At 38.6% G+C, this 15,338-nt stretch overlaps 1 protein-coding gene across 1 annotated transcript; it reads right to left on the bottom strand.

Moving 5' to 3' along the window:
• Positions 1-13,625: 13,625 nt before the first annotated feature.
• On the bottom strand, positions 13,626-14,579 carry LOC145737487 (uncharacterized). The gene has a single exon (XM_081992192.1). It carries the CDS (start codon positions 14,577-14,579, stop codon positions 13,626-13,628), a length of 954 nt encoding a protein of 317 aa, XP_081848318.1.
• Positions 14,580-15,338: the final 759 nt, after the last annotated feature.

Below are 15,338 nucleotides of genomic sequence, written 5' to 3'. Positions count from 1 at the left end.
GAAATAGCTATTTTTTTTGAAGTTGCCAAATCCAGAACTCTACACAGGGCACAGTTATCGTCGATCATCGGCAACGTTCCTGGCCGATTCTGGAGAAGGACTCACTGACATAAAACGCTTGGGGGGTTGGAAATCGACTACGGTAGCTGAAGAATACATTGATGAATCCACAAGTTATAAAAAAGGATTAAGTAACAAAATTCTGACCTTCAATCCTAAAGAAAGTGAAGCAGTTCCAAGTACCAGTATTTTACCTTCAGTTGCTCAATCTGCGATCAATTTAAAAAACGCGACCAACTGTACATTTAACATTAATGTTGTTAATAACAATAAATAGTTATAAGTTGTTGTTTTTAATATAAATAGAAATTAAAAACAAAATGTATAGATATTTCATTCGTAGAAAAAATATTATTCCTAACACGTGTGCAAAGTAGTTTTCCCGCACTTGAAGCTTATACGAACTCCGCTTCGCGTCGTTCGTCTAACTGCTTTCGCGTGTGGGAAAACATAACTTTGCACACTGAATAGGAAAACTACTATAATAGCATGCTACAGTATGTAAAATTCAATTTTTTCTCCAAACTATTTGATTTTTTTTTAGCTTAAATTTTATACAAACTTTTACTAAATAGAAATGCTAAAAGCACACATTTTGCTTTGAATATTGTAATCCACAAAATTCGTATACTGGGAATGTTACATTTTTTAATTCGACTTGGTCAGCTGTGTCTCTATTTTCGTGTGAAGTTTTACGAGTTGATTTAAACATCGCAACTTTTCTTCGATAATCAATATTATCGATTTCATTTATGTTACTTGTCTGTAAATTAGGATGTAACATTTTCGGTTGAATAAGAAAATCGGACTGAAACTTATTAGCAGTTTTTTATTTGCGTTTTTCTTAAATGCCAAACATTGAATCCTTTGTCGTATTTGTATTGATTGATTCATTAACGTCGAATTTACCTATAACAGAATGCTTTAAAATAGGAACTGTTCTAAATCCCTTATTGACAATTTGAATGTATAACTTGTTCCCATTTTGCAAAAAATGGTGTGTCTACACACAGATTTCTTGGACATAAATAACTGTCTCTTTTAATAAAAATGCATTTCATTAAATCAGGCACCTTATTCGAGGTTTTCAATCATAACGTTATTTGCTTATTTGGTTTTACAATACACTTTCGAGCAACTTTTAATTTTATTACAGGTTTTACTGTTTTTTCGACGTCAGAAATTTCTACACTCATTAGATACTCTTTCTGAACTTGGTTTTTAGATGTAACATCAAAATCAGGTCGATTGAGCTCGACTGTCACTTCATCACCGTTGTTATTCGGGGAAATACTCAAAGTATTTTTATTGTAATCAATCATTGCGTTAAAATTCGATAAAAAATTATGTCCCAGAATTAAAGGTTTAGAAAGGTTTTTCATAGGTTATATCCCGAGACGTTCAAGTTTTATCGGGTAAACTGTGCATAGGTGATTTTTTGCAAAATTTTGCTTGGAAAATGATTGAGACTAAATAATTCGACGATAAAATCCTGAGACCGCAGGTCGAAGGATTTTTTCCAAAGAATTATTTAGTCGAAACCATTTGCCTAAAAGAAAAATTTTGCAAAAAACCTACCAATGCACATTTTACGTGATAAAACGTGAACGCCGAGGGGTATATGTCAAGATTATTTCCTGAAAACTCACATTTTAGTTTATTAACAAGAAAACACCTTAGTTAGAACACAAATACTAAACTAAACGTGATGAAATTAATGATAATATTGAACTCGCCCCAGCAGACGACAGATTTTCGTTCAGCCATGTATATTTTTGTTTACATTTCAGATTGACAATCAGACGTCATAATATTTTAATTTATGTAATTTTTTAATGGAAACTACGTTATAGTTATTTATTAATTGTTAATATTGAAGAAAATAGCTTAAATTTTATATGTGTCTTAATCCCGTTTCGTTTAATATCAAATTTTCTTCATAAAACGTATTCGAAAAAGGTAGGTGGTGTTTAATCACTGTTAAATTTTAGCAGCCAGGGATTTAATCAGTATAAAACGGTTTCCATTGGCGGAACTAGAAAGGTTCTCGGAATTTGATTGGCTGCTGGTACAATGAAGGAAATAATCACTACTAATGCTTCAATATCCAACTTTATGTGGTTAATTTTTAGAGTTACCATTCAAGTACCATTTTTGTTCGGCCAGTGCTGTACGCAAAGTTATATTAGCCATTAATTTCTTGACTTTTTTAACACAAGACACGATCAAACTAATCGATCAAACACGATCGTTTCAGTAATGCTGACTTGCTTTTAACAATTTAGCAAACAAATATTCAAAATGACAATGTAGGACAAAATTAATTATGCAAAAAGAAAAATTATATTTTTGTTTTAAAAAGGTAATTTTCATTCACGATAAGAAAAATGAAAAATATTTTTTTCTGGTTTAAAAATTCACTTTTTTTTAACAGTGTTTTTCATCTACCTGAAACAACTCTACCAAACGGCGTTCTGAAATACGGCAAATTCTACCAAATGTCATTCTGACACAAAATCGGCGCCTCCACCAAATGTCACGTTTAAATTGTAAAGCCCTTTCTAGGATACAACTTCCTTTTTATAGCATTCCACCAATCAAAACTCCCAGACCTGGTCTCCTCTAGCCGACAACTCGTGACGACCTTTCGACCCTCGGTACTTGGAAATATTCCACATACTTCGCAACTCAGCAATTGCATCATAAGTGCAGTTGCACTCTGACCGCATTCCACAATTTTAATGTTTCCGCTCAAGTAATATAAATTCCACATTTTTTAATGTTTCCGTTCAAGTGAAATAAATTTGATTTATTTCCGTGACATTTAAACGTGACAATATTAACATCTATCACTTCTCTTCAATCATCTATTTCAGTTACTGGATTTCGGCTTAGCACATCTGCATGACCCATTTTCGTACCTGGTCTATATTCAACTTCGAAATCAAATTCAGAAATTGCCAGCCACTATCTTCCAATACGTTGAATCAGACCTTGAATTTAAAACCTAAAAGATACGGTCTGAAATGCTTCATAGAATACACCACCGCCATGGCTTCTAACTCATAAGAATGATATCTTTGCTCCTCTTTGGAGGTTTGTCTACTGTAGTACAAAATTGGATGCAGTGATCCATCTTTATGTTGCTGCATCAATATTCCAGCAATACCCCACTTTGAGGCGTCAGTATGCAACTCCGTCGGTGCACCTGGCCTATACAACGACAACACAGGTCTGGAAACTAATTTCTCCTTAAGCTCTTTGAACGCACGCTGCTTTTCAGTTCCCCATACAAATGCTTCACTTTCGAAAGTAACTGCATAATCCTTGTTCCAGGGCGTATTCCACATTCAGAAATCTCATGTCCTAGATGGAAAGTATCATGTACTTTGGACTGGAAGAAGTGACACTTAGGGTACGGACATAACGGGGACCCTCGCTTAGGACCATCGCTCCGACCAAAGCATGGTACTCTCGACCCTTGCTTTGAGCCTCGCTCATGAGTGGTCATAACGAAGCTTCGACCTTCGCAATTTTGCGCCAGTTAAACGGTAACGAGACTGAACTAAACATGGATTATTTTTCATCCTCTTCGTCAGATGAGGAAGACATTTTATTAAACTCAAGTGCTAAAATGTGGTACCTGTATAATACGTCAGAAAAAAGAACAGTGCACCCTCTCAACAAAAAACGTTTATGTTATGGAGAATTTCATCACTTATATCAGGACTTAAGAAAAGATTCGGACCGTTTTTTTGAATACATGAGAATGAAGATATCGACTTTCGATTATATTTTAAACATACTGGGTGATAAATTAGATAAAGCCTACAAAAATTGTCATTCCCAGCCAATTGGATCTGAAGAAAAATTAATGATAACTCTTAGGTAAGTACAAAACTCTTTATTTAAATAATAAATATAAAAACATAGATAGTTAACAAAGCAGTTCTTAAAAACTAAAATTTAAGTTTCAAATTGCGAATTAGAAAATGCAATGTTATTAAAATAGTGAATTTGAGATGACGGTTCTTGATTTTGATTCATATTACTTGGGTCTGAATAAGCAGAAGGCAATCGTAATGAGACAGATTGAGAAAAGTCCTGATGTGTCGTTGAAGGTGGATTCTGCCGAACCAGTTCTGTCAAATGTGGTACAGTGCTTAACATCGTCGTTGCGGGCATTAGGCTTTGCACTAATTCAAGCACTTTTATTCAAAATGTGATTTTTTTTGTGGGTCAAAAGTTTTTACATGTGGCAAAATGCTATTAAAAAAAGATTCATCCTCATCTAGTATTTTATTTGTCCTGCCTAACTATGTCCTGCCTTCTTTTTCGACTAGCTTCTTTTCTTTTTAAATATTCAATTTTCTCTTGTTCCGCTCTAATTCATGCTTCACCCACAACATCCTTTTTGTTCATTAGTTTTTTAGGTCTTTTAACCATTGGTGTTGTCGGACTGATTGGCGATGGTATAGAATAAGTAATAATTGACTCAGAAACTGATGGGGCTTGGCTAGAATTTTCATCACCATCATCGGAATCGCTTGTGTTACTTTGTGTAACAGGCATATTTTCTTCTGCAGAAAAGTTTCCTTCCGTTTCTCGTGGTGTACATGTGTCCTTTAAAAATAAAAGCGACTTGAAAAATGGCCATTCAAGTTTTCCGTGGTCATCTTCATCAGCTCCATCACCAGACCTTTTTAATGGCTGTTCTGAAAGTTTTTTTATGAATGTCTGTCGAAGTCTCTTCCACTGCGCTTTTGCGGACGCCACTGAAACATAAAAAATAATTAAAATAAAAAAAAAATAAAAAATATTATTAATTTATATCATAATATTAAGTTTTTCAAAAGTGGTTTTTGTTCAATAATAAATATGAAAATATATATTTTGTTGTAGGTTTTTTTCCACCGTTATCTCCGAAGCTTAGCATTTTCATTTCGAATGGGAAAAAACCCAATCAGAAATATTGTCATAGAAGTTACGGAATGTTTATGGGAGGTCCTTTGTGCAGAACATATGCCAATTCCTTCACAGGAAAACTTTAAGAAAATTGCTGCTGATTTCTATAAAACTTGGAATTTTCCTAATTGTGTAGGAGCCCTTGATGGGAAACATATCCGTTTGCGATGTCCCAACAATTCTGGTTCAATGTTTTTTTACTACTAAGGGATATTTTTCCATCGTACTTCAAGCTCTAGTAGACGCAAACTATAGATTTATCAATATTGATGTCGGAGGATATGGTAAACAGAATGACGGTGGTACATTTAAAGCATCTCTATTATATGAAAAGCTCTCGCAAGGTAAACTTAGTTTGCCAAACAACACTCCACTTCCTGGTTCAAATGTAATAATGCCATATGTTATGATAGCAGACGAAGCTTACCCATTGATGACAAACTTGCTTAAACCTTATAGCAAGCAAGACTTAAATGCTGAAAGAGAAACGTTTAATAAACGTCTGTCTTGTGCTCGACGCACTATAGAATGCGCTTTTGGCATATTAAGAGCTAAATGGCAAATTTTAGATAAACCCATACTTACAGATGTGAAAGTAGCAGACAAAATTGTTAAAGCAATATGTATTCTGCACAATACAATAATATACATGGAAGGAATAGAACACAACCTGCAGGATTTTCAAGTTGGAAATCAGAATGAAATTGCACCTAATCGACGAAACGCTGGAGGAAGGTTAAACGATGAAGCAAAATTTGTACGAGAAAGTTTTAAAACCTACTTTATCCTTAAAACTTTAAACTTAAATACCATAATGTTAATAAAAGTCATAAACACAGCTGAGCTATCCTAATATTTTGTCACTTACCTGATACACCGCATTCACTTGCTATTTCCTTCCATAACTTGTTTAAAATTATGCAGTTCTGGTGATTTTTATTCTTCTTGTTCCAAATAGACTCCCGACGAACACAAGACCGATTAATTTCTCCTTATCCATTGTTGCGCATACGCATGCGCCTTGGTTTAAAAAATACTAAGCTCGGTTCGATGGTGCCAGGCCTTGGCCTCCGTTATGACCATACACATTTAAAACTATGCGTTTATTATTTTTTGTGAACGATGCTAGTGTACGATGCTATGGTCAGAGCGATGGTCGGCGCTCCGTTATGTCCGCCCACTTAGTCATATTGAGTGTAAGCCTTGCATCTCTAAACACATTAAGAACATTTCTTAATGATTCAAAACCGGTCTCAATTTCAGAAGAAGGTAAAAGTATATCATCTATGTATGCCAAAGCTTGAGTGAATCTAAGAGGTCCCAACACATGATTTATTGTGCGTTGAAAAACTGCAGGTGCATTAACAAGTCCAAAAGGCATTCTTAGATATTCGTAATGCCCATCAGGCGTTATGAACGCGGTTTTCTCAATCGAACTTTTCGACATCGGTATCTGATGATATCCTGCAGCTAGATCTAAACTAGTAAAATATTTACATCCTGCAAGTCTATCCAGATGTTTCCTGTCTTTAACAGTTTTGGCGTTCAATGCACGATAGTCAACACACATTCTCCAGTCGTTGGTTTTCTTCTTCATTTCCAAATTTTCAACTATAGAACGTACTTTCATTCGTTTGTCATCAGATACTCGGTAAGGTCTGTACGTAATGGACCGTTTATCAGTGAGCTGAATATTAATTTCTGTTCCTTTTCAGTAGACGTTCTACTTCGATTAGACTACCAGATATTTGACGCGCTATATCGTCACGTGTGAACTTCGTTAATTCAACTTCGAATGCCGAGAAAGCCGTCAGATCAGATTGCCCGCAATCCGTATAACAAGTCATGCCCTTTGCAATCACTTGATTTTTCTCGTACTTAACAGGGTTTGGGGAGGTATTCAGTTTCGTGGGAAGTTCGCAAATCAACTTTCCTTGATGAGATAATATACATCATCTTTGTATGATATCAGCATATTTTGCCTCAGAAAAGATTCTCCTATCAGCATCGAGAAATTCTGGACACAATCTTTAACAACTAACGCGTCCAGTTCATTTTGAGCTTCATCAACTTGTAAAGTTACTTTTACTTTACCAATAGTTTTCGTGTATCTATTTTTGTACCCTCCGATAGTCACGTCGCATGGCGTCCAAGTTAGGCCCAACTTGAATCAGAACTCCAGAACAAGTTAGTTATCTTTATCTGCTACAAGATGCTTGCAAACTTTTCGCAAGTAAAACAGACGCAGAATTTTTCCGTGTCTACATTCAGTTGACACATGACCCAATCGTTTGCAGATTGTACACGACTTTCGTGGTTTTAAACATTTATCTGCTAAATGGCCCAGTTCGTTACAGTTAAAACATCTCAACTTGTTGAACTTCCTAGGACTTTCCTTTGGATATGGATGATGCCTTTGAACCGATTGTATTCTCATTAATTCGTCACGACGACCAAGTCTCTCAGTAACTGGTTTATTAAATGATGTTTCATCATATTATTTGTTATTGTCCATAGAAGATAGTGCAGTGAAATAATTAGAATACAATTCTTCAGGAGTGTCGTATCGTCCGGTTTTAGCTCCAGTTTGCACACTTATATCATTTATTCCATCTATAATGCACGATACAGCATTGCGATCATTAATACCACAAGCTTTAATTAGGCCCATCTTGTCAAAATAATAACTGTTCCATTTGTCTTCTCGTCTTTTCATTCTGTTCAACATTGTCCTGAGAAGTGTCGCAAAATCCTTAACATCCGGAAACGTTCTCAAAATAAGTGATTTCCATTCATTCCAAGAATATTCATATGTAGTCAAACTATCATACCAAATACGTGCTATACCAGCTAATCTAGTTTCGTTCACTCCAATTGTCCATTTCAGCCAGTTGGTCGATCTTATGTAACCATCTAGTGGTATTAGTTTTATCATCACCAGGATTAAAAAGTGGAATGCAATCAGCTTTCATGGTAGACATGGAAGTAGATGCCAAAGAAGATTGAATTTCCTGTTTTTCAGCATATTTTAACAACAAGTTTTCCAAATTCGTAATTTTCTTTATAGCAATATCTAATGTTAACGCCTCTTGAGATTTCACAACTGGCAGCGACGTTCGTTGCCCATCATGAACAGAACCAGATGATTTATCATTCATTATTCTATCATTTGATTTTCGCTTACGTGAGCTTGGAGTCAATCTTTGACTCTCATTCGATTCCGCGTTAGATAATTGCTTATGTCTCACACACTGACTTTCATCTCCTTTTTTCGACGATGGCACTAACGTTTGTCTCTCACCCCTATATTTTTTTCTCCACACATCACTACCACAAGATCTACTTGTCCCTTTACCACTTTCACTTTCACTTGAAGACACATCATCATTGCTATTTGGCATGGTTTTAGTCCAGATTCACGCGGCACATTCCCGCCGCTGCTTTGTAAGGATGTATTTTCGAAATAATAGGCCCGTTTTCCCAAAAATAAGTTTAATAACTCAAACCGTACACGCCCGTCAACGTATTAACAGGTACTACCCATTTTCTATCGATTTACATGCCAGCGCACACCTTTGTGCTTCTTTCGTAAATCTCTAACTTATATAATCATTCCTCAAAAAACAAAATCAATATCCTAAAGTAAACAAACCCAACAATAACAATACATTTTAAACTCAATAATAATATTTGCTAACATTAGATATTTTAATAAACATTCAATTTGTGAATTTTTCAAAATGGACGAAATTTTAAAAACGCCCTCTAGCGCCGCAAACTGACTAGATAAGGAAATACGGTGGATCTTTAATGTGGATTCGTCGAAGTCCTTTTTCAGAAACGTCTTTCAAATTATATACAACGGGAGAAACAACTTTAGTAACGGTGTACGGTCCGGAATATTTTGGTGCCAACTTGGCAGCGATACCTTTTTCAGCAGACGATAAGACTACTTCACGACGGAAAACTTTATCTCCCACGTGACATTTCCATGGGCGACAACGCAGGTTATAGTATTTACTTTACACGGAAAAAGATTTACCTAAGTGAAAACGGACAAGCTCGTGAATATCATACAGAGCTTTAGTGCGCTCATTATGAGCGGAAAATCAGTCGGTTGTGGATCACTATGTGTCGGGGAAGAAGAAGTTGCAACGGATGACGGTTTTAAACGGTACAGAGCTTTTGGAGGCTCTAACTCCCTACCAAAATTTAAGAAAGCCGGTGAAAAACCTGTGGAATCATGTTTGGCGGTATTAACCGCAAAAAGCAAATCGGGTAAACGGACATCCCATTTTCGGTGGTCGGTTTCACAAAATTGAGCAATCATGGTTTTTAAAGTTTTATTTGTTCTTTCGACAGGATTAGCCTGGGGTGTATGCGGAGGTGTAAAACGATGGGTTACCCCTAGATCTGAGAGCAAATCTTTGAAAACATGACTAGTGAACTGGGAACCATTATCAGAAATGACGAGTGACGATTTCCTCGTAGAAAGATTGACTTACTACCCGCGCGGTTGCTTTCCTAATGGCCCTACATTGCACCCACTTGGTAAAACGATCCTAAAAGACTACCAGGTAATTATTACCTTTGGCGGACCGCGGTAACGGACCAACTAAATCAGTACTGACAGTTTCCCAAGGGCGGTTGTTTCGGGACGGTTGCATAAATCCAGGAGCGGCTGTTGAGAACTCTTGAAACGTTGACATGACGAACAGTTTCGTATATACTTGGCAATCTCCCTAAACATGCCGGGCCAATAATATCGCTTGGCTACTCTAACGGTTGTTTTCGCTATTTCTAAATGTAATAATTCCAGCAGTCGGTGCATCATGATTCTCTTCTAAAACGGTACGGCGTGCGGCTTTCGGAACACATAACTTCCAAGAATCAGTCGAGTCGGTATCGGACATATTATTCAGGTCTTAGCTTTGTACCAAGAGCATTCTTCAAAATCTAACCGTGCTATTGTTGTGCCTTTGAAAATTACTCTATTTGTGGGTCCTATGTTTGTCAGATTTACCGTGATTTTTTCTCCGGACTGATCTAAGCTGCACAAAAGGTTATTGCGGACCCTTCGTTTGGCACCATGAGTTTTTTGTCGTTTCCTGGGGGCTGAGGTTCAACTTTTACTGTTTTCTTTTTCCCTGGATTAAGGACGCAATCTTCAGACATTCTTATTTTTTCAGCCATGTTTTCTTCGTCTTTTACAAAGTACGGCAGGGCGTCCCATGAGCTGACTTTGCTCAGTTTATGGGGTTTTGGCCGCGGGTTCTTATCTTTAGAGACCCATAACGTTAAGTTTGTGTCTTTGAATTCTTCGTAGAGTGCATTTTTAATTTCTGTCCAGTCGGTTCTGTTATTTGCGGCAGTCGATCTCGGGATGGCTATGTTAGAGATACCGTTCCGTACTGTCCATTCTTTTAATTTAGTGCAGCAGTTTTTGAGTGTCTGGGCTGGCGTGCATTCGCCATTATTTCCTATTATTGCCATCTGTAAGACCTGACTGTTTCCTTTCTGAAAGCTGGTAGTACTGCCTAAGCAAAATAAGCCTGTTTCTTTTTCCGCTAGGTAATTTCTAATGGCTTTTCCGACTCCTCTGTCTTTGCTTGGCGTTGTGGAGGACGCAAAGGCCCATGCAATGTTGCTCGGCAAGCTGAAAATTGATCCGGGCATTTCTCGGAAAACTTCTCTCCAGCTTCGTATGTTGCTTTCCTGTCTGTTGGCTCTAATTTAAGATTGTGTGTTTTTTTTATATTGGCAATTGGGTGCAGCTTGTGGGTGCTTTTCATATTCTGTCTTAGTGGTATAATCATGTTTTGTGCCAAGCTGAGCGTGTTCATTATTAAACATATGGAGGCCTTCATTTCCCTTAAAAATTCCATCCCTAATATCAAAGGTTGGGGTGGGCCTGTCAATACTGTCGCTTTCACTTTCAATTTTCTTACTTTGTTGCCCCTAAGTTCAAGAGATGCCCATGTTTCTCCTTGACTAGCTATTCTTTGTCCTCCTGCTGTGAGTAGTAGGGTAGGGTGTTGGCCACGCTTGTACACCCCCTCTGTGAGGTGGTGGCTTATTATGTTTAACTCTGCACCCGTGTCGATAATTACTGGTACATAGTAACCGTTCACCACCGCGTTGATGTGTAGAATTTTGCAGCACGTTGGGCCCTGAGTGGAGAGGGTGACAGGGCTTAGTTTTGCCACCCCCTGTCGTTTGGGTACTGCTGCTTGCTTCTGCAGACTGCAGCAAAGTGCCCTAGTTTCCCGCAGTTATAGCACGCGGGTCTATTGTTTCTAGTTCTTGTGGAGACGTAGCGCCTTTCTGGCGGTGGCGTGCGCCTTATAACGTACGTCCTTCTGGGTGGTGGCGGGGTTCTTTCTCGATAGGGGCGATTTATTTCGTAGCTTGACTGTTGTCTGGGGGCTGAATTGTACTCTAATTGGCGCTGGGGTCTAAATGCTGGTGGTGGGGTGGTTTCTACAGGAGCGTTGTCCATTGTAATGCAGAGCATTTTCATTTCATCCAAGTTTTGAGGGGCCCGGTTGGGGAAATGCTTGAGCCAGTAGTATCTTGCTCTGGATTCGTCTCTTAGGCCGTTGTGAAAAATTTCTTGGAACTCGTCAAGGTCTACCACTTGCTTGTACTCTTCGTATAGAACCGTTAGGTCGTAAAAGTAGTTTTTTGTTGGTTCCAGGGACCCTTGTTTCCTTTCCCGCACTTTTGAGAGTAGCCGTGAATTGATGTCGCCGTCACTAAACTCGATTTTAAAGGCCTGGCAGATATGGTGCCAGTTACTGTAGGGGTATATTTCTTTATATTCCCTGTACCATATGTTTGCAGCCCCCTGTAAGAAGGAGTGAAAGTACAGTATTTTTAGGGCATCATTCCAGTTGTTAGCCACCGCTGTTCGCTCGTAGGTAGCTATAAATACTGGTGCTGAGTCTGTACAGGGGTTGAAAGTTGGGGGGCTGATGAACTGGGGTAGTGCGGGTGTTTTTTCTCCTTCTCTACAGTGGAGATTGTAACGTCTGCCATGGCGTTGGTGCCTATTATCACTTTCTTTCTGCTTTTTCTCTCTTATTGTTACGTCGAGTTCGCTTTCTGTATCCTCGTTGTCCCCCTGTCCGCCTTCTTTCTTTTCAACTATTGCTTTCTTTTTCTGTCTCACTACAGTGAGGGTGATGTATTCAGGTAGGTCCTCTGGCTCCTGTCTTCGTGTATCCCCCACACTCGAGCTCCTATGTCTTGGTTCAAACGGGCTGTCTGGCTTTATTGACCTCAGGTTATACCCTTTATTCATTCCTTTTTCCTCTTGAGCCTTCAGTGGCTTGGATTACGAGGGTGTGTCTCAATATGAGGATTAATAGACGGGGATTGAACGGAGCGCCTCCACCATGTCACGTTTAGGGGTGCGTAGTGAGGGATGGTAGAGAAACAACTTAGGTCACTGGCAAGCCTCGTTTATTATAAAAATGATGTAAAACAAACACTTAAGAGGGGTTATTCTTACCCCCAGAATAGAAGGGCCAACACGGCCGTAATCGTCGTTGAGCGCATGGAAGTTCGGGGAGGGTGAGTTTGGTTTTAGCCCTTCAGCTACACCGTAAAGGGGCACGCAAGGTGTTCTTGTACGATGTGACCAAAGGACCAAGTAAACAACTGACAGGGTTAAGGGTTCTGACGGTCACTTCCTTCCATCAGAATCCTTCTCTTTTCAGCCTGGGATCCTAAGAGGGTAGCGCGCCGACCCACCACTTCAAGTTAGGGAATGTTGCTCGCCGACCAACCCGGAGACCAGTGATTTTAGATGGCCAGCCTTGCTGAATAAATACTCGTCGATTGACCCAGATTCCTACCAGACTTGCTGACAGAAACGATTATTCAGTGTATTGTACGATAGGTATGGTGAATGTAAATGTTGGAATCTGCGACAATATAACTAATCCTTCTTATAAAGAAATAAAACTATTCACAAAATGTAATAAGGTAAAACTACCATTAGATGACGACCTATAAAAAGTCTAAAAAACTTAAAAATGAACCCCCAGACGAAGGGTCAAAATATTTGAGAAATCATAAATCATTATAGTTTGTCCAAAAACAAGTTATTCCGAATGAAACTGATGTACTACCTGCCATAAATATAGACCAAAATTTATTTAGAGTTTGGCAGCCGGAAATCAGTATGAAGAGAGAGAAAATTAGCTATGTTTGGAAGAAACTGAGAACCAATGCAACTTTGCCAGTGTCATCTTTTGGCAAGATGGCTGTAATGTACGGGTGTGTAGATTTTAAGAATTTCACGTAGAATAACATCTAAAACAACTTTATTGTTTAAATAAAATAACAAGAAAAAGTAAGTTAGACCACACTGGCCGTGCAAGATCAATAGTAACCCCAAAAACAAGTTAGGTTAGGTAAAAACGCAATGTCTCTTTTCGCGAGCAGCGCGTTCCGAAATGAAAAACGACACACACAGGAGCGTTCCGTGTTTAGCGCTATAAAAAACAGATTCGTTCGCAACATATGCCGCCGGCCTTGAAAACCTACGGGTTTCAAGAGGTCGAATATTAAAATAGAAAATGTATGCCGCGCACTCAGTCCTGATTGGGCATAGGTAAAACACAAACTTTTACCACTGGTCGTTTGATGTCACTTCCTGAAGTTCGAATAGTAACAGACCGAACTATGTTGTCGCTCCCTGGGTGAATTTCAGTAATTCTGCCTAGTTTCCACTTGAGAGGTGGCAAGCCGTCCTCTTTCACTATCACCAGTGCACCAGGATGTAACAGTTGTGGATGATTTTCCTTCCACTTCACTCTTTGTTGAAGATGAGAAGTATATTCCTTGGTCCATCTGGCCCAAAAGTGCTGCAGTAATTGTTGCAGTCGCTGAAATCTACTTAGGTAGTTCTCCTTGACCAAAAGCAGGTTGGGTTCTGGTATTGTGGTGAGAGGTTCTCCAATTAACATGTGGCCAGGGGTCAAAGGAGTGGGATCGTTAGGGTCAGATGAGAGTGGATAAAGTGGTCTGGAGTTAAGACAAGCCTCGATTTGGCAAAGCACAGTATAAAAATCTTCAAAAGTAAGTGCGGCATTACCGATTACACGTTTAAGGTGAAATTTCACTGATTTGACGCCTGACTCCCAGAGCCTGCCAAAGTGATGAGCGCGTGGTACTATGAAATTCCATTTTATGCCGTCGTTAGAGAGGTTTTCAGAGATGGTCTTGTCATTTCTTGAAATAAAGCATTTAATTTCATTATCTGCGCCTACAAAAGTGGTTCCGTTGTCAGAAAATATCTCTGAACACTTGCCACGTCTGGACATAAAACGCCGCAAAGCCGCTAAGAAACATTCAGTGGTGAGTTCGCTGACAATTTCAATGTGAACTGCCTTGGTAGTAAAACACACAAAAAGCGCAATATAAGCCTTTGTGGTTTGATATTTTCGGGTTTTCCTATCTCGCAATAAAAAAGGTCCAGCGTAGTCCACACCGGCTATTAAAAAAGGTCGACAGGGCATGACTCGAGAAGAAGGAAGGTCACCCATTTTGTGCTGTTGTAGGATAGGATTTGCTCGAAAACATTTGGCACAATTATGAACCACCTTTCGAACTAACATTCGTCCAGAAAGAGGCCAAAATCTTTCTCTGATGGAAGCTAAAAGCGCCTGAGGACCAGCATGCATCAAGCGTGAATGTTCCTGTTGTACAATTAATTGAGTAAGGTGATGTTTGGGTGGTAGGATGATTGGAAACTTTTTCTGAAACTCGTATGTAGAGTGTCGTAAGCGTCCTCCTACCCTTATCAGATCATTTTCCTTATCAAAAAAAGGACTAAGAGAAAGTAATCTGCTTCTGCTGCTACAGTCAAATTGTTGCTTAAAGATGAATATTCTTCAGGAAAACACTCAATTTGTACAATTTTGATAAGGTGAAAAAAAGCACATGACAATTCCTGAGTTGTTAAAGGACCGTATTGCCGAAATTCCTTGGACTTAGAAGAATTGTTTTTAAATCGAAAAATGTAACCAAGTACTCTTTTTAATTTAGACAATGACGAATATTTGGCAATGTCAAAATGTACTACTTGCTCAATGTGAAATACTTGATGTTTGATGATTAATTCGGGAATGTCAGTTAGATTAAGCTGTTTGATCTTGATGTCATGAGGAGCCCAAAAGGTTTCAAGTTTAGTGAGCCAATCAGGTCCATGAAACCATAGCTTGGAGTTCATTATTTCTGTCGGAGTCAAACCACGGGATAAGAGATCAGCAGGATTTTCGTCTGTCTTAACGTAGTGCCAATTG

The sequence above is a fragment of the Ips typographus genome, linkage group LG14 (genome assembly GCF_016097725.1).
Source record: "Ips typographus isolate SLU linkage group LG14, UJ_Ityp_2.0, whole genome shotgun sequence".
NCBI classification, from domain to species: Eukaryota; Metazoa; Arthropoda; class Insecta; order Coleoptera; family Curculionidae; genus Ips; species Ips typographus.
This window is presented reverse-complemented; position numbering and strand designations above follow the sequence as displayed.

Excerpts from the sequence above, each read along its gene's own strand:
- LOC145737487 (XM_081992192.1), bottom strand. The coding sequence starts at position 14,579 with ATGGGTGACCTTCCTTCTTCTCGAGTCATGCCCTGTCGACCTTTTTTA.